The 27579-nt window shown below is 40.4% G+C and overlaps 1 protein-coding gene across 1 annotated transcript; it reads left to right on the plus strand.

Moving 5' to 3' along the window:
* Positions 1 to 221: 221 nt before the first annotated feature.
* Positions 222 to 27579, plus strand: crlf3 (cytokine receptor-like factor 3). The gene is made up of 9 exons (XM_017492247.3): positions 222 to 346; positions 7302 to 7419; positions 12938 to 13145; positions 17610 to 17697; positions 20334 to 20511; positions 20689 to 20911; positions 21749 to 21890; positions 23114 to 23226; positions 25214 to 27579. The coding sequence occupies exons 2-9, from the start codon at positions 7303 to 7305 to the stop codon at positions 25477 to 25479; spliced, it is 1335 nt and encodes a 444-aa protein (XP_017347736.1). The 5' UTR covers positions 222 to 346; position 7302; the 3' UTR covers positions 25480 to 27579.

Raw genomic sequence — 27579 nt, forward strand, 5'->3', positions numbered from 1 at the left:
TTGTTGATTTTAACGACATTATCTCTTTTTAATATCCACACTCAGTTCTCAAGTGATTCGAGTAACAACGGGAATGAATCTTCCGGACGCATGCGCGAAGCTGTGCGCATGCGCAGTATAGATCTGGTCGCGCGCAGTCACAGTTACGTTGAGGTGGGACGAAAGAACAGTTACGTCTTATCTGATTGGTCAGGAATATTAAAAAAAGGCGGGGTTTAAGGGAAGGAGTTCGGGCTCGCGATTGGCTGCTCGTCGTTGCATTAAAGCGAAAACATCTTGTGCTTGGAGTTGCTGTTGGGGCTGTGTAGTGAACGTCAATGGAGTGCTAAAGTTAAACTTCCCGAAGGTAACGTCACGATCACATTTAATCTACGGTTCTCTGTGGATAGTAGGTGATATATTTCCGTGTTAACGTTTTGCAAGACGAAAGATGCTAATGTAAGGGATGGATCATGAGTGGATGACGCTGGGTGAAAGTGATCAAGTGAGGTTTAATGTTTGTTTTCTTTCAGAAATCATGTTAAAGCACGAGCGCCGTTTATCAGGATTTATACACAACATAATGTGTTAAAGTGAAGATTATTATATTAAAGAGAAGATTAGAGAGCATGCTTCTCTCTTCTCTGTGTGTGTGTTTTTTTTTTTTTTTTGTTTTTTTTTTTTTTTTTTTTTTTTTTTTTATTGGGGAGGGGGTTGATTTTTTTCTGGTTTGTTTAAAGCGAGTATGAACATGTTCAGGGTTGGGCAAAGCAGCTCAGCACTGTCAATGAGAGCAGGCTGCTATTAGAAAACAGAGATATCACAATCAGTCTTTGCTTTTCCAGTAGAGGACAGGGATATTTTTTGTATTGGAAATTTTTTCCCCCAAGAAATCTGCATTTCTTTATGCAAATGAGGCTCCATCTAATTTTACACGCTTTATAAAAACCCAGATCTAGTATGTAGCTGGGGTTAGAATTAAAATGTAGATTTATTTTTACGCTAAACACACTCTCATGAAAGAGACTTGCAGAGCAGTTTTTATGGGTAATTCTGGAGAAGTGTTTCTGGGATATATGACATGATGTGATTGGGATGTGGGCGGAGCTTAAAACCCTCAAAGTTGCTACATGTTAGGTAATGGAGTGGCCGTTAAACATTTTTGATATTTTGTATGGTGCTTTAGTGGTCAGCATGTTTGCCTCGCACTTACAGGGTTGCGGGTTCAATTCCCGTCTCCGGAGTCTGCATGTCCTCCCCGTGCTTCCGGGGGTTTCCTCCAGGTTCTCCGGTTTCCTCTCTCCGTCCAAAGACATGTGTTGTAGGCTGATTTGCATTTACAAATTGTTTGTGTGTGTGTGTGTGTGTGTGTGTGTGTGTGTGTGAGAGAGAGAGATTGTGCCTTGCGATGGATTGGCACCGCGTCCAGTCCCCAGGGATATGCTCCAGGCTCGCCCCACAGCCATGTGTAGGATAAGTGGTACAGAAAATGGATGGATGGATATTTTGATTGCTACACTTATGACATGTTGTAGATTAAATTTATCAAATAAACAAATAAATAAATAAATGAATGAATGAAAATTATGGACATGACCAAAATGGTCATCTTGCCGTAATATAAAAAAATTAATACAAATACATAAGTAGGTAAATCTGTGCAAAATATAAATCTGCCTGTTTGTTTTCTTAACAAAGAAATAACCCAGTTGGTATAGGAATATTATAGGAATAGTAGTTTTGATAACATGGCCATGATCATGTTTAATAACTGAGTTTTTATTGTTCTTCTTCTGCTTATTCCCCTTCTTATTATTATGCTGTGCTGTAAGCCATGTGAATGTTAGTTGGCATGGTTATATTAATTGATGCTGTCATCTTCATGATGATTTGGGTCACAGACACAAAGACGTCTCTGTCATGATGGGCTGGAAAGTACCGTAATGAAATATCGTGATCACAATAAATAACGTCACGCTATTCTACTTCTCTGAGGTGTTGTAAGTAACCCTGCAATACTCAGACTCCGTTGATATTCAGAGTAAACAGCAGCCGATTGGATGATTTTACAACTTTTCCTCATCAAATATTTGACCTTTTTTAGAGCTTTTTAAATGTGTGATTATTGTTTTGTTAGGACTTCATGCCTTCAGGCATGACGATGCAATATTTTTTTGCTATAAAGCTCATCCCTGATTGAGTGTAGAATGAGATATTTGTTGTTTAAAGTCAGGACTTTGATTTAACTCCCAGGCCTGACAGGGTTTCCTAGTTTGGTAGCCATTCAGCATTTTAAGCAGCCAAAACATGGCATCCAAACACTAACTGCATATGTCTTAAATGTATAAAAATGCAAATTCGTAACCTGTTAACATTGGGAAAACCATGCAACAGTTTGTTATTGCAAAGATATCGGGCGTGTATGAGTGTGTACTCTTCTTGTTTTTTTTTTCTTTTCTTTTTTTCTTTCCATCTAGCTACACTGGATGTTCAATAAGCAAAGGTGTGCAAAATTCATGAAACAGATGACAGCCTGCAGATACAAAACTGCTGGTGAAGAGTCCACCTTTGTTCTGACTGAAGAAAATTTCAGAGGTGCATAGGGCTCTGATTGGAAGAAGCCACACACACACACACACACACACACGCTCCTTCATTTTTCACGAATTTTCCCAACTCATTCGCTCAAAAAGCATCTCGTTTGTAAAAACATGTGGAAAAACTCCTAACCGTGGACAAATGATACTTTCCTAAACGTTCCTATTTTTAAAACACACACACAAAATCAGTATCTTGTCTCTACCTAGAGAACATCCTTATATGGTAGGGCACAAAATGGCAGGTTAAGAAATTAGTCATGGCAGTTTTCTGTTAAAATGGCAAGTGGAGTGCAAAACTGAAACTGAGGTTCTGGTGGCTAAGGTGCAGGCCAGAAACAAAATAGATTATTTGGTACATTTAAGTACCAATCGACCTAAAATACTAATCAAAACTGCGCTGTGTAATGCGCCATTGACGCAGCAGTGGGTCCTCTAACAAAACAAATACTGCCATGGCACATAGAGTGAAGTGCCATGGCTTTACTTGTCTTTATATCTATATGTTACAAATGGGTAGTACACAATGTGTCCTAGGCGTTTTACTGCACCTTTATGTATTAACACCACAGCGCTGTTGAATTCTCCATGCTGAGTGGTCAGAAGGTGTTGAATCATTTTCTATAACAGCAGCTCTCATAAGTTTATATTAATATGTTAGTTCTAACGCCGTACTATTTCTGCACTAAGAGATAATTCACAGGTACTTATAAGATAAGACATGCCACAAACGTGTTGTCGGTTAACAAAGAATTGCATATAATTGTTGATGTGGTAAAGTTTTGTGGACGTAAAGGAGACGTTCATTCAGCATTTCTGGAAGGAGATTTCAGTGTCAGTGCTTTTGTATTAATCAGTCAGAAGTAAGTCTTCAGGACGGAGGATGTTACGGTTTTCCGGTTTCTCTGTAACAAGAAACCGACAAGCTGCGATTTTTTTTTTCTTCTTCTCTCTTAAGTTCAAAGGAGAGGGGAAAAAAAGAGAGAGAGAGAGGCTAGCAAGGGAGCGACTGTTTATAGCTGTTCTAATTTAGTGCACTACAGAGTGCCCTTGGTTCTCCATTGTCAGGAGCAGGGAGAGTAACGGGATTTTAGTATACAGTCAGCTGGTCTAGGATGCTCCAGTAATTACAGTGAACCTGTCACATTTTAGGATCGAGTCTGTATTCTGGAACCATGCTAAATGAACACATTCGGTTGATAATGTAATGATAATGACATTCGGTTTGTAATGTAGAGTACGCGCATGTAAATGTATATGCATGAACATAAAGTGCAGTTTGGGTCACTTCCTTTAGTCATAAGAGCAGCTGATTGCATCATCGTCCGCTTAGCACGGATGGAGAAACGATCTGAGTTTTCGTTTTGCTATGATTAAACACACACACACACACCCATACTCACTACTGTCCATGACCTTTTGATAGATGTTTCAGAGCTTGATGGCGTGCACAGATCTTATTCTCTTCTTCATAAAGACATTAAATGTCTTTTAATTTGGTCATTTGTGCTCTGTGATATTGCCTTGATTTATTATAAAAAAGAAGAAGTCTACTAGGAGTGGGTGATCTAGACAATTTTACAGCATGATATTTTCTGAATTCTGAAGACGTCTCAAAGGTACATGTCGCGGTATACTTCGCTTTTGACTCAAATTAAATTCAGACCCATTACAAGAGTCTTACAAAGTAAAACAAAAAAACTAAAATTGCATTAAGAATTAAGAAATTTTGAATCGCAAAACTCTATTAAACACAAACATTTACACACACACACACACACACACACACACACACACACACACACACAAAAGCTTTTTAAAAATGTTTATATCATGAACAATCAGAGGTGCTGTGTCAGAACCGGTCTGTCAGACTTGGAGGGCAATTCAATAGAATATATATATATATATATATATATATAAGTCAAATAAAGAGTATATGAATAATAAAATCAGTAACAATGAATGAATAGATGAATGGAATAGTTTTGTAGGAGCCGGTCTATGTAGCCAGCCACTGCTGACCAAGTCAGTACTCTGTCTCTATGGTTCTTTTGTTCCTCCTTTTCTACTGGTATGAGAGCTTGAAAACTCCCGCTTTCCTATTTATTTTTGGTGAACTAATGAGCATGTGTATTCTAACCAGTCCATTGTCCAAATTGTGAGATGACTCTTCAAGTAGACAGTATGTAAGGAATAAACTATGACAGAGCAGGCTGTTGTAGGAAAATAATTGTCAGTGTGGGTTGGTGTGATGCTGAAGTGTTAAATTGTGGGAGAAGTTAGTTCCTGTTATGACTTGAGTAATAGCAGCTATAAATAGTCATACCCTCACCAGCCACTCTTTATTAATTAATTAATTAATTAATTAATTATTATTATTATTATTATTATTATTATTTTTTAGGGGCCAAGCATTGAAGGTGCATAGGCCATTGTATTATTTCTTCTTCTACTTCTTCTTCTCCTTCTCCTCCTCCTCCTTCTTCTCCTCCTCCCCTCCCCAACCTCATCCTTCTCCTCCTTCTTCTTCTCTTCCTCCTCCTCCTTCTTCTTCTTATTCTCATCCTTCTCCTCCTCCTCCTCATTCTCCTTCTCCTTCTTCTTCTCATCCTTCTCCTTCTTCTCCTCCTTCTCCTTCTTCTTCTCCTCCTCCACCTTCTTCTTCTTCTTCTCCTTCTCATTCTCCTCCTCCTCCTCGAGTCTATGGCAGCCTTATGAACCATAAGTAGGAAAATGATTAAATTTGGCACACTTGTAGATATGACCATGAATAGTATCTGGACCAACTATGGGGTCTCTAGGACCAACTCTATAGCGCCACCACTATTTCAAAATTCACTTTTCAAATGGTTATAATTATTGAACACTTTGTCCCAGAGAAATGAAACTTAGTCTATCAGATTACTTTCCTCATGGTGATCACAATCCATATATTACATTGACTCCACTCATTACAGTATTCACCATTTTGAAATGTACAGTATTCAGTTTTTCCGCTACTTCTCGTTCAAATTCTGTCCAATTCTTACCAAAACCAACTCAGATAATCAGTGGACAGTGCTGCACAAAAATCACTGAAGAGAATTTTGATATTCATATTTGTTTAAAAGTTATGATCCAGTATCTGTTAACATTCTATCTAATGCTTTTGTGTGCTCATTCCAACCTTGGAAGCTCTTCTCAGCATCAAACCAAACATGCGTTCTCTGTGTGGGGCACTGTGATAAACAAATTCAGTTCTAAAGGGCCTGGGTTTGATTCCCATGTGGTGCAAGTTCTTAAAAGTGTCTGTAATCTTGTGGCATTTGGTTCCTATCTTTTCTGGCTCAGCATTGCACTAACCTTTCCACCTCTTGGCATGCAAATAAATGCCTCTGTTCTGTTCAATTCCTCATCAATCTTCACAATCAGTAATGGTGAGAATTGTGGTGTTGTGAGTTGGGGAGGTCAATGGTGAAGTCTAGGGCTATGTGAGATCATGGTGTATGAGGGATGTGTAGTGGTCTTTTACAAACTTCTTAACATCAGAGAGCATAGATGGCCACCAGAACTTTTTTTCCACTAACCTCTTGGTTCATTGGATGCCTTGATTGTCAGTGCTGAGGGAGGTGTGTACCCATTGGGGTGAGATGGATCATCTTGTTGGGCTTGTTGGATGTCTTTTATGATGTTCTAGTGAATGGGTGATGCAAAATCTAACTTGGGGAGTATAGTGTTTCTGCAGGAGTGGGTTTATGCAAACAAGACGGTGCATCTGTTTTGGCATTTTTCATGTATCTTTGGTCTGTAAGTTAAGATGAATGCAAAACGAGTTAAAAAAAAATCATGTAATCAAGGATGTTCAAATCCTTCGACTCAATGTCACCACTTCTCCAGAGCAACCCTGATTGGCAGATGTTCCCAGTTCCACACATTGTAGCTCTGTTTGGCGGGGTTTAAACTCCTTGAGAATAAGGCACAGGGGTGGAGCTTTGCAGGATTACTATGACATTGGGACAGTTCAGTGCCCATGCTATTTTCAGAGGTGTCTACATTGACCACAAGTGGGAAAGAAAGGTCAGGATGACATAGAATGGGTGTTTCTTTGAGTATTCGAAAAACTTGGGTGGTCTTCTCTGACCACTCAAAAATTTTGGCTTTCCCTTTGAGGACGGATGTCAGGGAAGTGGCCACCTTCAGGTAAAGCACCAGTAAAATTTGGAGAACCCTAGAAATCTCTGGAGTTCTTTTCAGACCAGGTGAACCATCTTATTTTTCTGGTTGAATGAGACATTTACTTCTGGTTTAGTGTACAAGGTTGGGTTACTCCTTCTATTAACTGGAAGTGGGGGGAATTGTAGCTTGTGACTCCACTCTACAGGTCTGGATGAGCTCCTCCATAGCGGTGGAGATTTGATGTGCGGACTGGGAAACACTTTTCCCAGGGTAGACTTGTGCAGTAGAATTGACTTCATCTAGTCTGGAATATTTTCAGAGTAACAGTTAAAGTACATTTAGCTGCTTTCTCTACCGTCTGCCTTACTGATTTTGTTTTGTTTAGTTTTTTCTCTCTCAACAGCCCTGACTAGTCGATATCCCAACAGCGGCAACTAGCGAATGTAGTAGTCGACTAGGCTATGCGGCCTCTCGTGTGTGTTTGTGTTTGTGTACATTGTAATAGATGTATAGCTCTGTCTATGATCAGTAACAGATGACCCCCTCTATTTTGTCTCTTGTGTGTAGGATGTCTGTGGAGGCGGAGTCATTGCTACAGGAGGTGAAGGAGTGTATAGAAGCAGCTCAGAACTACAGGAGTGAGCTGCAGCAGAGACTCCAAGGACTCAGCCAGGCACGCAAACAGGTAAACACACACACCACAGTGTTTCACAGCAAATCTGAGTCCTCTGACTGACCGGAGGAACTCCGGTTTCAAGTTTCAAGGTCAATCATTTTTGTTTTAAAAAAAAAAAAAGTATCAAAATGAAGATCACAAAGATGAATAAAAATAAAGAGGTAAGTAACGTTTTTCTGGCAGTTGCAGCAAGCTGAATTGGAGTAACATTGCTAATGGGAATGCAAACAGGATGCCAGCAAGCAACAGCAATACAACTGTGTATGCTGTGTATCTCTCTGTCCTGTATGTTCAATTTTGGATGGTAAATTCTGCTCTCAAAACCAAAAGTACAACCTTCCAATAGTGTTAAAACCTCCATGGTTGTTATTTTTACACTGTGCGTTATGATACGCCCACATCCCCTAAACCAGGGGGCCATGCACCAGCTCTGTACACATGCACACATGCACACACACGCACATGCACACACACATACACAGTTAGTTAGTTAGTTATTTAGTTAGTTTGTGCAGTTAGAGTGTATTCAGTGTTCAGGTTAATGCACACCATGTGTGCATAAAGAAGTATGAGCCAGAGCGGTCAGTTGTGTATGTGAGGCTAAATGGCGTGTTAAGGCTTGGCAGGCTGTGCACAGAAGAATCTCACTGTGTGTGTGTGTGTGTGTGTGTGTGTGTGTGTGTGTGTGTGTGTGTGTGTTGTCTCCAGCAGCTTCCTCTCAGAAACACTGTGCTTACTGAGCGTAAACAACACTGTTATTTCCTGTAAAGAAACAGAAACACACACACACACACACACACACACACACACACACACACACACACATGCTGTATATACATACACAATCTCCTTCTGTCTCTGGCTGAACCCGTCTTTCCCTCTTTTCCACCTCTCAGTTCAGCATGCAGGTTTTGTCTGACTTATTGTGTAGTACAGAGTTATCAACACCCTCAAAATACAATTTAAACAAAAAGCAACACCAGATAATAATAATAATAATAATAATAATAATAATAATGTTATTATTGTTGTTGTTGTTGTTGTTGTTATTATTATTTGGGGGAGGGGTTTACAATCCTGCCTCCGCCCTGTGTGTGCGAAGTCTGCATGTTCTCCTCGTGCCTCGGTCCAAAGACATGCATTGTAAGCTGATCAGCATTTCCAAATTGTCCTTAGTGTGTGAATGTGAGTGCGATTGTGCCCTGCGATAGAGCGCACCCTGTCCAGGGTGTCTCCCGCCTTGTTCTCCGAATTCCCTGTGTTAGGCTCCAGGCTCCCCTTGTGTAGGATAAGCGAGGCACCCTGTGTAGGATAAGCGGTATGTAAAATATATGGATGGAAGGATGGCACTAATTGCAATGACAATAATGACAGTAATACCCTCAATGATAAACTTAACAACGTTGCAGTAGTAACATTAATAATCAGAATTAGTAACAACACTTCTCATGAACAGTAATGGCAATAATATTAATGAATACCATGAATAACAGTGACCGCAGCAGAACTAGGGTTGAGGGAGGCTTAGTGTGGTGTGTTCACGGAGGGGTGTGTGTAAGGGTAGTAAGGTGCATTCAAATGTGTGTGTGTGTGTGTGTGTGTGTGTGTGTGTGTGTGTGTGTGTAGGTGGGCACCACATTTTCAGCAACCATAATATAAAGAATTTATTATTCTTTAAAAGCCCATGAACAATTTGACCCAATATACGTAACTGAGGATGTGTGTATAATCAGTTTGTACTCCAGCCATGTTATCGATGTTATTTTAGGCTTTGTGTTTCCGTTTCCTGCTCAGCACAGACAGCGCTATCTCTCTCCGCACACGTACACACATGCACAGACAGACAGACACACAGACAGAGACAGACCAAGAGCTTGCAGGAGAATTTGCATTGATGAAGTGTGTTTCCTAAATGGTCCACCAGTAGCTCCAGGGTGTGGGTGTGGGTGTGTGTGTGTGTGTGTGTTTGGAAGCTGGATCTTCCTCATTCCAGACAGATTTAAAAAAGAAAAAACGTACAAACACTTTGTGTTACCTTTTTTACGTTCATGATTGACCTATACCTAGCCAGCTTCCTCTCTGTAATCTACATTTCAGATGAAAATACTATCATGTGTGTCATAGATAGCAAAACTTTGCACTAGAAACAGAGCAAACAGTTTGGTGTTTAATTCTGACCTACAGGGTTCTAAATATGAAACTTTTGATCATTTTAATTTAGAAATCCCAAGATATGTTCGTTACAGTCAAATGCTTTGGTGTGTTTTACCTCAGAGCTTGCGCCTGTTTACATTTCTCCGTAGGAAGACTGTGGAAGTTCTGTTAGCATTCAGTGCTAAATGTCAGTACAGTGTGATGACCTGTTTTCTTGGTAATTTACTGACACATTTATTTCTAAATAAAAGTATTTTATTTACTCGGTTCTTGTAGTTCCGCTGTCGCTATACTGTCTGTGTAAAAGACTTGAATGAATCGTTAGCTTCCAAGCTGATTTATTTGTGTTACTTTAACCAAGATGTTGAGTATCGAGTATGTTCACCCTTAGCATTTAGCTTGCTTCTGAGCTAAGGGCTGTCCCATTCAGAAGGTAGCTACTCTTTATTCCTTGGGTCACGTCTGCTAAAGGTAATCCTATAATTCTCTTAAGAGTTCCATGTAAGTGTCAGTAGACAGGGTGGCCCAAAATGGCGCTCTGTCTGAGGAGTATGTTTACAAATTGCTTGTATCCTAGTTAACAGTCTTGTGTATATTTGTGTTTGTGTCCATAGATTGACAGTTGTTGTTCTGGAGTTAAAATGAACCAACAATGCCACCTCACAGCTTCTGGAGCAAGCCTTCGCTAATTAGCTTCATAGTTCTGTCACTAATCGAGCAGTAGTCTAGTTGTTTTTAGCAGCACAAAGGCAGCTAATGCTAGTTAGCGATCCATCCTATTGTACACCATTAAAGTAGCAAATAAACAGATGCCATGTACAGTCCTGTCTGAAAGTATTGGAACAGAAAGGCCAATTCTATTGTTTTTGCAATACGCTGAAACATTTGGGTTTAAGATTTGAGATCAAAAGATGCAATACGCTGAAACATTTGGGTTTGAGATCAAAAGATGAATATGAGATGACAGATCAGAGATGAATATGAAATGACAGATCAGAATTTCAGCTTTCATTTCCTTGTGTTTACGTCTAGACATGTTAAGCAACTTGGAACAAGGCACCTTTTGCTTGAACCCACCCATTTTTTTTCAAGTGATCAGAAATATTGGAACACGTGACTGATTTCTTGCTGTCCAGGTGTCCCCTGCTGGAGCGACTGTTTAAAGAATAAGTAGCTCTAGTCTAGTCTTGGGTAGAAGACCAGAGAGCTGTCTATGGGAGAAAAGCAAGCTATTTTGAAGCTGAGAAAAGAGGGAAAATTGATCAGAGCTATTGCACAAGCATTGGACATAGCTAATACAACAATTTGGAATATCCTGAAAAAGAAAGAAACCGCTGGTGTACTGAGCAACCAGACATCGAACAGGACGGCTAAGGAAAACAACAACAGTTGATGGCACAAACCCTGTGAGAGCTGTGAAGAAAAACCCAACAACAACAGTCCGTGACATCACAATAACCTCCAGAGGGCAGGGCTGAAGGTATCACAATCCACTGATCAAAGAAGACTTCAAGTGGAGAAATATAGAGGCCAAACCACAAAATGCAAACCACTAAACAACAGCAAGAATCAGAAGAATTTAGATGTAAATATGAGGAAAAGACAGCTGAAATTCTGATCCTTCGTGTATAGCGAAAACAACAGAATTGGCCTTGCTGTTCCAATACTTTCCAATACCACTGAAAGTATTAAAGAGCGCCCCAAGGGCAATGCTAAGGGTTCATTTCAGTTTTTTTCCCCTTCTAAAATGCTGACTAATCAGACATGAACCTTGAATGGACGCAGATCCAAAAGAAATTGATGCAAATTGTGTCACAGCTAGACAGTGTTCTGTTTATTTCTGTTACCGAGATGATGTTAAGATCAGTTTATAATTAATGTTAATATTGATAAATAGTAGGATGAGCACCGTGTTAAGTTTTGAACCAGCTATAATAATTACAGTTGCTGTCAGGACTATCTCTCCCCTCCTTGTGCTCAGTAAGAACACTTGAAGGAGGTTTTTACATCATGGGACAGACAATCATGTACAGTAATACACATGAAAAACAAAAGCAATGCTACTGACCTCTCAGATAACACGCTGAGCTATGGTTCATTAATCCACTAACTCCAGTAAATTTGACCATAACCTAAACAGAGATTATATGAATAGATTCAGGATGAATTCAGGATGCCAATCAATATAGGAATTTATTGGGTTTTATTTTACATTTCTGCATAAACATGGCTAAGAAAATGAAGAGAAACTGGATTGGTAAAAGTAGTGGGCACTTGTAGTGGTTCTTGTTTCATATGGTACAAGAGGAAGTGTGTGTGCTTTTTTTTTTCTCTATGTTTAAAAGCATGAGAGACAGGAAGTGTGGCGGTTTCATCTTGGTGAATCGGAGTTTGAAACGTAAAGACGGGCCTTGTCTTACACCATTTCCTCTTTCCCCCACCCACACACCATCTTGAATCGATTCAGTTCTCTATGCACAAAATAGACACTATCTACAAGTCATACATATGCACTGTTTTACAGTGGTGCGTGAAAGTGAACCTATTCATGCAGAAATATCGAAAATCCAAAGGGGTTCGCAAATTTTCAAGCACCACTGTATATTAGCATGTACTGTGGCTAGTTTTGTTCATACTTTTCTTGAAGGGTATTGGGAGCGTCAACAGTACTTCTGCGATACTGACCGACTGTATTAACCATTTCCAATTTATTTTTGTAGTCCGGTCATTTGATGTAGGTGAGACGCATAGCTACGTAAGATAAAACTTAACCACACATGTCGTGCACAGTTAATAGTCCATCCATCCATCCATCTTCTATACGCTTATCCTATTCAGGGTCACGGGAAACCTAGAGCCTGTCCCAGGGAGCATCAGGCACAAGGCAGGGTACACCCTGGACAGGGTGCCAGTCCATCACAGGGCACAATCACATACACACTCACACAACCATTCATACACTACAGACACTTTAGACACGCCAATTAGCCTACCATGCATGTCTTTGGACTTGGGGAGGAAACCGGAGTACCCGGAGGAAACCTGGGAGAACATGCAAACTCCACACACACACACACAGGGCCACGGTGGGAATCGAAGCCTCCGAGCCTGGAGGTGTGAGGCGAACGTGCTAACCACTAAGCCATGGTGCTTAGTCATTGTGGGGCAAAGTTAACCATCATACCAAACAATTCTATTACAACACATGGCTAGTTATCAGTTACCATGAGGTAGATAGCTACCAAAGTTAATAATATTGGTGAAACGTACGGCTGGTAGACTAGCGAAGATCATTTAACCAACCTGTGACAAACTCTAACTTAATGCCGAGTTATCGTTTCCTTTCTAACCCTGCTGTGTCTTTGTGTTAAAGGTGCGAGGAAGCTCCACTCACACTCGCGAGGTTTTGAAAAGGCATTTTCAGGAGCTCCAGACGACGCTGAGCCGCTTGCTAAATGAGCGACTGAACACACTCCTACAGGAAGTGGACACCATCGAGCAGGACAGCATCAGTCCACTAGATGACTGCCAGAAACTCATTGAACATGGTGTCAAAATGGCCGATGAGCTCCTGCGTGAAGGTGAGACTGGAAAACTGTGAAAGGGGGGAAAATAAACACACATACTTGCTACAACAATATGACACATGGTGGTTAATCTAGGGAACATGCTGGATGATGCGGATAGTCAGCACTCGCGCTGCAAGACATGGTGGCAAATAATCAGGGTGGAGCATGGCTAGCCGTTTCTAGGATACGCATTTAACATCAACATATTAACACTGTAATGATGGGATAAGCAGCGTAGTTATAGTTGAGGTCGTAAGTTTATATACACCTTGCAGAATCTGCAAAATATTAATAATAATAATAATAAAAAAGAGGGATCACAAGAATTACATTTTGTTTATTTATTTAGTTCTGCCCTGAATCAGGTATTTCACAATACAGCATCTTCTGCATATTTGACCCCTTTCCATCAGTGACCATATGATTAAGATCCATCTTTTCACACTGAGGACAACTGAGGGACTCGTACATGACTATTACAAAAGGTGCAAATATTCACCAATGCTCAACTAGGCAACAAGATACATTAAGATCCAGGGGGGTGTAAACTTATGAACAGTACGATCTATGTAAATTGTTATTTTGTCTTCTGGTAAACATGTAAACATCTAATGTAGCTTCTGAAGGGCAGTACTAAATGGAAAAAAAAAAAGATCTTTAAACAAAATAATAACAAATTACACCGATCGTCCTGTTCAAAAGTTTACACCCCCCTGGCTTTTAATGTATCATCTTGCCTTCTTGAGCATCAGTGAATGTTTGCACCTTCTGTAATAGTCGTGTACGAGTCCCTCAGTTGTCCTCAGTGTAAAAAGATGGATCTCAACATCATAGAGCCACTGTTGGAAAGGGTTCAAATATGCAGAGGATGCTGGAAAAGTAAAGAATGTGCAGAACCTGGAGGATTTTTAAACTTATGACCTCAACTGTAACGGTATCACTATGCAAAGAATTGAAAAAAGGTTAATGTTTTAAAAACCATTCTACAAAAGCATTAATGAGACAGTGAGTGAGACAACAGACGTGTGTAACAGAGGCAGGAAGGCATACAGTCATGTGAGGATATGAGCTATCCATCTGAAATATGCAATACTGGCCATTTGACTTTTTTTTTAATTTTTTTTTTTAATTTTTTTTTTTTTTATTCTTTGTGGTCCTTTGTATGGTCAGCGCCGGTACCGGACAGGCTAGAGTGACCCTAATTAACACTTATTACTAATCGTTTTGACTGTCAAGAAAGAGCAGTTATGATTACAGAATATATTCGTTTTACCTTCACCGTCTCCGTATTTACATTATTCCGTGTAGGCTAACAGATGACATTTTGTGGATGCTGAAATGTAGTACACGTCGGTATCTCGGGAATGCCTGTATCGTAGTAACTAGGCGCATCTCGAATTGTTTACAGGAAACTATGTAGCTGTTGAAGTACTGCGTTCTGTAACACTGACCCGTGAGACAACATAGACATCACAGACACCGCCAGCGTCGTTCTTAACGTGATCCAACCCAGCGTCTCATGTTCAGAGACTTTAAACGCCACATAACTACGCAGCAGCCCGGTGAGGGTTCAGTTATTCTGAGAGGAAAACTACCAAATATTTATATTGTTTTACAGTAAGTAGTCTGTTGTAGAGGCTTCTTGTGTTCTTGCTACAGCACAACATACAACCCCAATTCCAAACCCCAATTGTTACTGACCTGTTGCTAATTAACCTAATTAATTGAAAAATGTTCCTCCAGCTGTTTCTTTTTAGTAACACTTCCTTTTACAGCCTTTTGTTTCCCTCGTCCCAATTTTTTTGAGACATGTCGCGGTCATCAAATTCAAAATTACCTTATTTTTTTCATAAAATGGTACATTTCCTCAGTTTAAACATTTGATATATTTTCTACGTTCTATTGTGAATAACATGTGGCTTTATGAGATTTGCAAATCATTGCATTCTGTTTTTGTTTACATTTTTACACCGCATCCCAACTTTTTTGGAATTGGGGTTATAGAATCTGAAGTTGGTTATTTTCCAATAACAGCACATCCACCATTTTTTTATTTCTCATATACAGTGAGGGAAAAAAGTATTTGATCCCCTGCTGATTTTGTCCGTTTGCCCACTGACAAAGAAATGATCAGTCTATAATTTTAATGGTAGATTTATTTGAACAGTGAGAGACAGAATAACAACAAAAAAAATCCAGAAAAACGCATGTCAAAAATGTTATAAATTGATTTGCATTTTAATGAGGGAAATAAGTATTTGACCCCTCTGCAAAACATGACTTAGTACTTGGTTTAAAAACCCTTGTTGGCAATCACAGAGGTCAGACGTTTCTTGTAGTTGGCCACCAGGTTTGCACACATCTCAGGAGGGGTTTTGTCCCACTCCTCTTTGCAGATCTTCTCCAAATCATTAAGGTTTCGAGGCTGACATTTGGCAACTCGAACCTTCAGCTCTCTCCACAGATTTTCTATGGGATTTAGGTCTGGAGACTGTCTAGGTCACTCCAGGACCTTAATGTGCTTCTTCTTGAGCCACTCCTTTGTTGCCTTGGCCGTGTGTTTTGGGTCATTGTCATGCTGGAATACCCATCCACGACCCATTTTCAATGCCCTGTCTGAGGGAAGGAGGTTTTCACCCAAGATTTGACGGTACATGTCCCCGTCCATCGTCCCTTTGATGCGGTGAAGTTGTCCTGTCCTCAGCAGAAAAAAAACCCCAAAGCATAATGTTTCCACCTCCATGTTTGACGGTGAGGATGGTGTTCCAGGGGTCATAGGCAGCATTCCTCTTCCTCCAAACACGGCGAGTTGAGTTGATGCCAAAGAGCTCCATTTTGGTCTCATCTGACCTCAACACTTTCACACAGTTGTCCTCTGAATCATTCAGATGTTCATTGGCAAACTTCAGACGGGCATGTATATGTGCTTTCTTGAGCAGGGGACCTTGCGGGCGCTGCAGGATTTCAGTCCTTCACGGCGTAGTGTGTTACCAATTGTTTTCTTGGTGACTATGGTCCCAGCTGCCTTGAGATCATTGACAAGATCCTCCCGTGTAGTTCTGGGCTGATTCCTCACTGTTCTCATGATCATTGCAACTCCACGAGGTGAGATCTTGCATGGAGCCCCAGGCCGAGGGAGATTGACAGTTCTTTTGTGCTTCTTCCATTTGCGAATAATCGCACCAACTGTTGTCCCCTTCTCACCAAGCTGCTTGGCAATGGTCTTGTAGCCCATTCCAGACTTGTGTAGGTCTACAATCTTGTCCCTGACATCTTTGGAGAGCTCTTTGGTCTTGGCCATGGTGGAGAGTTTGGAATCTGATTGATTGCTTCTGTGGACAGGTGTCTTTTATACAGGTAACAAACTGATATTAGGAGCACTCCCTTTAACAGTGTGCTCCTAATCTCAGCTCGTTACCTGTATAAAAGACACCTGGGAGCCAGAAATCTTTCTGACTGAGAGGGGGTCAAATACTTTTTTCCCTCATTAAAATGCAAATTAATTTATAACATTTTTGACATGCGTTTTTCTGGATTTTTTTGTTGTTATTCTGTCTCTCACTGTTCAAATACAACTACCATTAAAATTATAGACTGATCATTTCTTTGTCAGTGGGCAAACGTACAAAATCAGCAGGGGATCAAATACTTTTTTCCCTCACTGTACTATAGCAACTTGTGAGCACTGCGTATTAAAAGACCTACATGTCGTACTTTTTAAAACAATTTTTTTTAAACTTGTCTATAATTACATTTAATATTGCGGAACATCCGTTAAATAAGTTACTTCCTGTTAGCAATTACATTATAGCAACTATAAACCGGGCTTTCTCTCACAAGCCTCTATCACACTTTTTTTTTTCTTTTTTTTTTTTTTTTCTTTCTTTCAGTTTCAAATTGTAATAGACAAGAAAAATGAATCTGGAACACATGAAATGAATCTCACCATCACTATCTAAATATAGATTCTATATGAATATATTCTAGCATAATGCGAGTGAAAGAACGTGCAAATAGATGACTGCTTGAAGCCATGGGCTGCGTCCCAGACCGCGTACTTACCATGTATACATGTATTTACCCTACTATACAGTAGGTAAGTACGCAGTTTCGGACGCAGCCGTGCTCAAACGGTTGAGCGCTGCCGTGTGTGTACGTGTCCTGTCGCAAAATGCAGTGAAAACTCCCACACGATGTTAATAGTGTGATTAAAGTGTGTACATGTCTGTAATGCACTTCCATAATGCAACTAAAACAGGAATACTCCACATGTCTTAATTTGATTTGTGTTTACTTAGAGTATGACTTTAGTCGGATTAAGGCCATCAGAAATTGCTGTTTACATGATAGTTTCTTAGCGTATCGTCTTAATCAGGTTAAAATCGCATTATTATTGTCCCTGTAAACGTACTGACTATCATCTATGCCCTAATCCGAGTATGAATGTGTGGGATTTAACGTTTCCTGTTTGCGCAGGTGAAGCTGCGATACGCTGCGGGATCAGTGACCGAGAAGACAAACTGTGTAGCTTTGCTAAAAAAGCTCTTCACATCCAACTGGACAGGTGGGAACCAAACTGCATGTCTACATCATCACATACACTTCAAAGCCATCGCTTGGTTCAGCAATAGCATTAGTACATAAAAATAGTTGAATTCAAAGTAAATGGATAACTTGCATATACACCTACAATGGATATAAAAAGTCTACACACCCCTGTTAAAAGAGCAGGTTTTTGTGATGTAAAATAAATAAATAAATAAACATTAAACCAAGATGAATCGTGTCGGAACATTTTCCACCCTTCTTGTGAAATTACAACATATAAAAAAAATAACTGAAAAACAGGTCAGAAACATTTTTGGGAATAAAAATGAAAAACGTACAATAACGTAATTGTGTAAGTGTGCACACCCCAAAACTACTAGTTTAGATTTTATTACATCACTCAATCTTTTTGAGTAAGAACCTGTCAGTGTGGCAGATCTTTACTTGGCAATATTTTCTCACTCTTTCTTGCAAAAGCATCCTAGAGCCGTCAAAATTGTAAAGGCGTCTCCTGTGCACAACTTGCTTCAGGTCACCCCACAGATTTTTAGATGGATTCAGGTCTGGGCTCTGGCTGAGTCCTAAGCCGTTCCTTGGTGATTTGGATGTATGCTTTGGGTCGTGGTTGAGCTGAAAGGTGAAATTCCTCTTCATGTTCAGCTTACTAGCAGACACCTGAAGGTCTTGTGCTAAAATCAGTTGGTGTTTGTAGCTATTCTTGATCTCCACCTTGATAAACGCCCCAGTTCTGGCTGAAGAAAAGCAATGCTAAAATACGATGCTGCCACCACCAGGCTTCACCGTGGGGATGGTGTTCTTTTGGTGGTGTTTTTTTTTTTCCTTTCTCTCTACCAAATATGACAACAAACCTGACAACATCTGATGACAAAGCTGCTGAGCCTGCTGGTTTTAAACACCTCCCTCTGCAACTACACCTCAAACACCACCACACTGGCGCCCCCCCAGGGCTTTGTTCTCAGTCCACTGTTGTTTACCCTGCTGACTCATGACTGTGCTGCTGAGTTCAGTTCTAACCCAAGCCGACCACTCACCATTGCACGTCAATGGAACAACTGTGGAGAGAGAGTAAAGCTCCAGGTTTCTTGATGTGCACATGACCGAGCACCTCTCCTGGACTCTCAACACCACATGCCTAGTCAAGAAGGCCCAGCAGTGCATCCATTTCCTGAAGAGGATAAAGAGAGCCAGACTCCCCCCTCCCATCCTCACCTCCTTCTACAGAGGGACGACGGAGAGCGTCCTGACCGGCTGTCTCACTGTGTAGTATGGGAACTGCACTGCCTCTGACCGCAAGACCCTACAGCGCATTGTGAGGACATCTGAAAAAATGATCGGAACCTTTCTACCCATCATCGACACCTCCTTCAACAACCGCTGCATCCACAAAAGCCACCAGTATTGCGGACAACACCTTTCACCAAGCCGCCCGCATCAAATTCAAGGCCTTGATGCTCACCTACAAGACCTTGTCTGGAACAGCACCCCCTACCTCAACTCTCTCCTGAAGGCTTACAATCCCTAACGCACTCTGCGATCGATTAACGACCGACTCTTAGTAGTACCTACTCAGCGTGGCTCAAGGTCCCTTTCAAGAACCTTCACACTAACTGACCCTCAGTGGTGGAATGAACTTCCGACCTCAATCCGGACCGCAATCCGGATCTGTCACTATCTTCAAAAAATAGCTAAAGACCCACCTCTTCTGTGAACACCTAACCAACCCCTAAAACACCAACCCCACATTGTCTTTAAAAAAAAAAGCTACTCTGGCTCATACACCACTACTCTGCGCACTTTACTTTTCTAGAACACGATTAAAGATCTTGTATGGTCGAAGAGGGAAGCAGATGATGTACAGAGTTACTGTTGATCATAAAGGCTTCTCTGCAGTATTTCCACACTCGTTCGGTTGACTGAGGTGATGAAAAGCAGTGTGAAAGTAACTGTTGCTCGGTGTAGATGCATTTTTGACTTCCTGTAGTTTTTATTCCGATTGTATTATACAACTCCGAACAGGTCAGTCACACCGGTGCAAATAAATATTTATTCACAGTCGCACAAAATACTGTTCAGTCGCAAAAGCAAGTGAAATGGTCGCACTGTAGAGCCCTGAGACATGTGAGGAGTGTGAGAGATTGTTGTCACATGCAGAGAGTAATCAGTACTTGTCAGATATTCCTGCAGCTCCATTAATGTTGACGTAGGTCTCTTGGCAGACTCCCTTGTAAGTTTTTGTTTTGTCCAATGACGTCCTGTTGTTGGTGATGTTACTGTGATGCTCCATTTTCTCCACTTGTTAATGACCTTCACGGTGCTCCATGGTACAGCTAATGTTTTGCGAATTCTTTTATACCCCTTCTCCTAATCGATACCTTTCGACAAGTGAGATACCATGCATGCTTTGCACACTCTTTGCAGATTGTTTTTCACTTCCTTTTTATACGCTGTAATTTCACATCGAGGGTGGAAAAAGTTCTGCCGTGATTTGATCTTGGTTTCACTTATTTATTTTTACATCACAAAAACCGGCCATTTTACCAGGGGCGTGTAGACTTTTTATATCCGTCGTAAATAGACAAGGACTTACCTAGCTAACAACAGTACTCTCCAATGAACTTCATTTGTGTCTAGCCTCCCTGAGGTGCCAGCTCTGGTGGACGTGCCGTGCGTGTCGGCACAGTTGGACGACTCGTTGTTGTGCATGATGCAGGAGCGAGTGGTGCGTCACGGGAGTGTGTCGTCACACCCGCCTGTACAGATAGAGGAGCTGGTTGAGAGAGCCGGTGGAGTGTTGGTGCGCTGGAGCAAGGTAACACACACATTCACACACACTCACACACACATTACATTGAATGGGAGTGTGTATGTGAATGTTAGTGGGTCAGAGTTTGTTTGCATGTTGGAGTGTAAACAGTATGTGATGTGAGTTTGTACTGTATATATGTGATTATTTATTTATTTATTTATTTTGTGTGTGTGTGTGTAGGTGGATGAGGACTTCTTCCCTCAGGAGTACAGACTGCAGTACAGACGGAGTAGCTCCACTCACTACGAGGACGCCTACATCGGGAGTGAGTGTGAGTTCCTGCTGTTACACCTGGACCCTCACACAGATTACCTGTTCCGAGTGTGTGCGCGCGGCGAGGGACGCACCGAGTGGAGTCCATGGAGCGTCCCACAGACCGGATACACAACACTCACAGCACATGGTACATGGACACACACAAAATGTATATGTTGGATATAAAAAATAAATAAAAAAAGTCTACACACCCCTGCTCGCAAGAGATAAATCATATCAGAGCTTTTTTTTTTTTTTTTTTTTTTTTTTTTTTTTTTTTCTCATTTAATGTGATATAGCAGCCGACAAAATTCAAGAGAAAAACAAACAAACTAACTTGCTATAACCAGGTTGCACAAAAATCTGCCGTTTAATTAATCAATTTATTTATCTTTAACGGGGTGTGTAGACTTTTTATATCCACTATACATTTATTCTAGATTAGGGGTTCACAAACGTTTTGCAGCTAGAGCCCTCCTCCAGAGGTTTCATTTTGGGATGAACAGAGCATGCGTATATATATGTGTGTGTGTGTGTGTGTGTGTGTGTATATATATATATATATATATATATATATATATATATATATATATATATATATATATATATATATATATATATATATATATATAATCTCGTCATATGGATTTATTTGCGCCGTTATTGAGTGCTCCTCCAGATGTTGATTTGAAGCACTGTGTAACAGCAGCTGTAACATTATGGCTCTAGGGATTGGGCATGCGCTAAAATAAATTGGTGAAGGTGGAAGGCAGATGAAATAAATTCCTCATGATTTAATTGCCTGTGTGAAAGAAAACAAAATGTTACTGAAGCATTTGTTTATGAGGTGTTTCATTAATACGGTATGCAGAATAAATGATTGTGAACTGAAAATTATTTAAATTTTAACTTGTTAGAGGATTGTTTAGGATTAAGTGTAGTAGCAATAATAATAATGATCGTTTTCCTAATGTACTGTGTGTAGAGTGGAGTGCTGGTGTGGACGGCTACATTCTGAGCAGCAGGAAGAACATGGCCCTGCGCAGTGACTCGTCGTCGTCAGGCCGCGCGTCTGTTCTTTACTCCAACTCGCCTTCGTACTTCTGCGGACAAACGCTCACCTTCAAGTACGACCTTCGGCACGGCTGAGCCATTTTTATTCTGTCAGCTACTCTGCGCACTTTTCTAGAACTCAATTAAAGATCTTGTATGGTAGCACTACTTGTATTGTTCTCTGCTTGATCTATATCTTTGCTTGTTTTTTCTCATTTGTAAGTCGCTTTGGATAAAAGCGTCTGCTAAATGAATACATGTAAATGTAAATATTAAATGAACGAGAAAGCCAGTGTAGAAATAGTGGAGGCACCAAACGTTGGGCTCAAGGTTCCAGAATGCAGTGCAGCTATACACTCACTAGCCACTTTAATAGGAACATCTTTATACCTGCACATTCATGCAATAATCTAATTAGCCGATCATGTGACAGCAGTGCAGTCAAATCATGCAGTTATCTAATCAGCCAGTCTTGCGGTAGCAGTGCATCAAATCGTGCAGCTGCAGATACAGGTCAAGAGCTTCAGATAATGTTCACATCAGAAAGTGTGATCTCTGTGACTTTGAACATGGCATGGAGGTTAGTCACAGATGGGCTGGTTTGAGTATTTCATAATCCGCTGATCTCCTGGGAATTTCACACACAACAGTCTCTAAAGTTTATACACAGAATGATAAACACCGAGTGAGCGACCGTTCACTTGTTAAGAGAGGCCAGAGGACAATGGCCAGATTGGTTTCGAGCTGCCAGGAAGTCTATAGTAGCTCAACTAATCGCTCTTTACAAGCATGGTGAGCAGAAAAGCAGAACACAGTTGAGAAAACATTGAGGTGGATGAGCTACAGCAGCAGAAGACCACATCAGGTTCCAATCCTCTCAGCCAAGTACAGGACTCTGAAGCCATCAGGGGCACAGGCTCACCCAAACTGGACAGTTTTCAGAAAGGGGGGGGGGAAACATGTCAACGTCACATCTCCTCGCTCTCTTTAAGTAGAGTTCAGGGTGGATTTTTCCTTTAGTATTCAAATGCATATTAAATGTATCTAACTGGCGTCCTAGGTAATTAGGCCTAAGATGGGAATGGTTGGTTGTTTCAGTTTAAATCAGTACCGTGAAGTACTTAAAGTAAGTGTTGTTTTTTTGTAATGTATAATCGAGTAAAAAAAAAAAAAATCCTCACAATGCCCATCCTTAAATACAATATTAACGTTTGTGAACTGATATTAATGAAGATTGGTGTTTTAAGAATTGGTAACACTGTCGTTTCACTAATTCTGTGTATGTGTGTGTGTGTAGGATTACAGCAGCCGGGCAGATGGATAAGCCTGACAGTGTGGGTGTGTGCGTGGATAAACGCAGCGAATCAGAATCTCTGCAGAGGGACCAGGCTGTCTGTATCTCCACTAACGGTACGTCTGATCCTCACCACCAGTGATGGACGATAACATAGTTTACAATCCCATACCAAAGCTGACTTCCAGGTACTGACAAAGTTTTGGTGTATAAATGGGACATTGTCGTGATTTTTTCCCATGAGTCTATTGCATCAATATTTCAGTTTTTCTTGCATGTTCACTACACTGACTACATTTACATGGACAGCAGTAATGTAATTATTGAGCTTATTCTGAATAAGACAATATTGTGATTAAGGTGTTTACATGAGTCGTTTTAGATTATTCCTTTCATGTAAAGGTTTTACATGTTATAGAACACAGATCGATTAACGGCACACGTCATTACGTCCCCACGCCACGCCGTCCGACGTTCCCTCCAGAATTTCACGTATCGACATACAGTTCGTCTTCGTTATGGAACCGTATACAGTTTTGGGTGTTTTTATTTTTAATTTTATGAACACTTAAGTGCAGTTAATTCTTTGTCACGCTGTACATGCAAATAGACAACTGCTTGAAGCCGTGGGCTGCGTCCCAAACCACATACTGGTTTGGGATGTATACATGTATTTCGTCTACTATACAGCATGTAAGTACACGGTTTGGGACGCAGCCGTGCTCTCTTGTTTGCCGTAAAACGGTTGAGTGCTGCCGTGTGTGTACGTGTCCTGTCACAAAATGCGGTGAAAACTTCCACACGATGTTAATAGTGTGATTAAGGTGTGTACATGTCTGCAATGCACTTCCATAATGCGACTAAAACAGGAATACTCCACATGTCTTAATTCAATTAGTGTTTACTTCGAGTGTGACTTCAATCGGATTAAGATAATCAAAAATCGCTGTTTACATGCTAGTTTCTTAATCAGAATATCGTCTTATTCAGGTTAATATCAGATTATTGTTGTCCATGTAAATTTACTGATCGTTGCTGTAGTATTCTGCTCCCCCCTAAAAAACTACCATTTCCTGCCTATATTTATATAAAATATAATATAATATAATATAATATATAAAATATTACACACACACACAGCTCTCAGCACTCTCAGCATATTCGATGTGAATTGAAAGCAGAAAGATGACGACATACAACACGTATGTTAAACATCTACACTGTCGGGGGTGGATAAATCCTAAACATATTACCTAGCCCACTAAGCAAGTGAAAACATCAGTGTGTTGCCCAGGCCTGTGTTTTGGTTTACTAGGCTGAAAAATGGTAGCTAATAATTTTAGTGAATTATGACCACGGGTGACGTGAATAACATTGATTATCTCATTACGGTGGCAACTGCCAAGAGGTCGGATATATTAGGCAGCAAGTGAACAGTCAGCTCTCGAAGTTGATGTGTTGGAAGCAGGAAAAATTGGCAAGCGTAAGGACTGTAAGGACTTTGACAAGGGCCAAAATTGTGATGGCTAGACGACTGGGTCAGAGCATCTCCAAAACGGCAGGTCTTTTGGAGTGTTTCTATTATGCATTGGTTGGTACCTACCAAAAAAGTGCTCCAAGGAAGGACGACCGGTTAATGCTAGCTATGCTGGCTATGATAGAAAGGTGTCAGAACACACTGTGCATCAGAACTGGACCCTGGAGCAATGGAAGAAGGCGAGTCTGGTCTGATGAATCACGTTTTCTTTTACATCTCAAGATCTACTCGATTTGTTCTTTAAAATCGGACATTCAAACACTTCAAGCGATGGAAAAACTGACTGAAATGAGGCCCATGGAAACACAAGCAAGTGTTCCCAGCCATATAGTACACTTGTGCTGTGTGAAGCCATGGCGTAAACAGTTCTTCTTTAATCATGTATACGTTTTCTAAAAATCGACTGTTGCTCCATTCACGCTGTTGTGTGTTTTTGAGTTTTGTTTACTTTTCATTGTTTTCCTGGCAACATGTAGCTGAAAATATATTTATACCTTTTATTAATTATAGCAAATATAAATATGGCGTTCTACACTATACTAATTATTCTTCTGTTTATTTCGCAGGTGCTGTGTTTGTTAACGGGAAAGAAATGACCAATCAGCTTCCTGCCGTCACCATCGGTTCAGCCATCACCTTCGACATGGAAGTGGTCAGCGTTTTTCCCGGCAACAACAACAATCCAAGTGATGTGAGCAGCTTCAAGCTGCGGGTTACGATTGGGTCAGGGAACAGGGAGGTGGTTTTTGATTGGCTGCTCGACCAAGTTGTGGACTGCCTCTTTTTCGGCTGTTCCTTCACACACCCGGGCTGGAAAGTGCTGGTTTTCTGATGTTTCGCTGATGTGCTTTCGTTACAACTGTATCTTGATGTCAAAGCTGTTTACAGTGTTTAGTCACACATACAATTAATCACAAAGTAGAGATGTTTTTACATTGCTGTCCAGCACTTAGCCACCATGCTACATTTTGAACTCCCCCTCACACACACACACAACCTTTTTATTTGTAACACCAAGCACATGATTTAAGATTTTTTTTTTTTTTTTTTTTTTTTTAAACCATTTATTGGTTAGGCTACTGTGTGACCTGTAGGAGTGACGCTTGATTGAGCTGTAACATTGAGTGGTTTGTCATTGCCTGGAATGTGAAGAAAGTTCTTGCCAGGTTAACTGAACAATGAACAAGAACAATGACAGATGCGCTACGTACGTAACCTTTATTTTGCCATAGTTGCTAACATCTTTCAGCTTTTAAGATGTAACCGTTAGTGAGCCAACAGCTAATGTTTTACCTGTAATGCAGAAAATGACCCTAAGGTGGCAATCTCGCCAAAGTTACCACAAGATATGATCGCTAGCTAGCTGTCCAAGCTAACCAGAGCCGCCTCCTTACGAAATTTGGCGTGATGACCTTGACACGCTGGTCAGCCATGCCATCCCCTATAATTGTATCACGCCCATGGCTACCTAGACTGTTTATACGAAGGTACGTCAATGAAGGTTTCACGCAGCCAACATGTACGAGTAGATGCCCATTTATTAAGCTACTATCCTACTTGTCTGTTTCCTGGAAAGCTCACTTTCGACAGAGCTCAGCTCAGATTACAAAACAAAAACCAAAAATGATCAGTTCTAGTTCGCTTCACTGATGCTGAACAAAAGGGGTACGTATACACCGTGTGCTTATCCAAAGATATAACCAGCTTTCTAATTTTGAACCGGGATGCTCGTTTACTGTTTAAAAATAAATAAATAAAAAAATTAATCCATTTAATTCATCCATTTAAAACTACAGAAGAAAAGAATTTTAACGTAGACAAGAATGCAAGAATCAAAAGATGGATATTAAGAAACGGTTCTAAAGAGAACTACGACTAATAAAAAAAAAAATGAACAAGGACCTTTTATATTCTGTTCATCTGAATAAGAATTAAAGGTGAAATGAATTATTTTTCACCGTTATGGTTTGTGCCTGAAAAGAGTAAGTCAACGTTTGCACTCTTCTCTCAGTAACAGGTGTGTTTGAGGTTGTTTTTGTTTTGTTTTTTATAGATCAAAAAAGGTTGTGTATGTGCAGACGTGAGTTGCAAAGCATGCTGGTTTGCCACACAAGCTCAGATGCAGATCTTTGCGGTTGCTTCCACTTTTTCTCTCTCCCTCTTTCGCTCACTGCTTACTTTTTTTCCCCGGTGAGCTTCTGAAGTAATAATAATTTTCTCCCCATGCTAATGCTAATCTCTGGGATCTGAAACTGGTGCAAAACAAATGTGAATGTTGTGTTGCTGTCGGTGGACTGTTGTTCTGTTGTCCCTAATCTCTATCTTACTATTTAAAACATTGTACACCTCCATATGTACATACCATTTTTGCAGCCTCGATTTTACACTTGGGAAATTAAGAACCGTTTTTTTTTTTTAATGTGGAAAAATGGTTTTCTTTTGCATAGTGGCATTGTTGATTAGTGGTAATTAATTAGTGGTAATTCACAGCAAAAAAAAACCCAGCAACAAAGTTTTCCTGACCACTTACTACAAACTGTGTTGTCCAAAAACGAAACGAACAAACTTGCTAAATTACAATCTTGCTAACGCGCTAGCTGAGAAAAGTACTGCGATTCCATTGGTCGTCATTTTATATAATGAGGAGTCTGAAGAATTAAACCCGATTTGAACACACTAGTCAGTGAGTCAGTATTTGGGGGGGGGATGTGTGTCGGTTGGACAGGGACCTCAGTTATTTAAAAAACGTATAAAAAGGTACTTGGATTATTATGTTGTTGAACCAGACACGTACAGTAGCACCGTTTAGCAACCTGTGACGGTTCAGAAGATTTGTATCTTCTTTGTACCTCATTTGTGTGTGTGCCTTCTGAAAACACCTGTTCGAGCACAGGAGAATATTTGCCAATGAGTAATAAACAAATCAATTCAA

Source organism: Ictalurus punctatus, chromosome 2 (assembly GCF_001660625.3).
Source record: "Ictalurus punctatus breed USDA103 chromosome 2, Coco_2.0, whole genome shotgun sequence".
In the NCBI taxonomy this organism is placed as follows: Eukaryota; Metazoa; Chordata; class Actinopteri; order Siluriformes; family Ictaluridae; genus Ictalurus; species Ictalurus punctatus.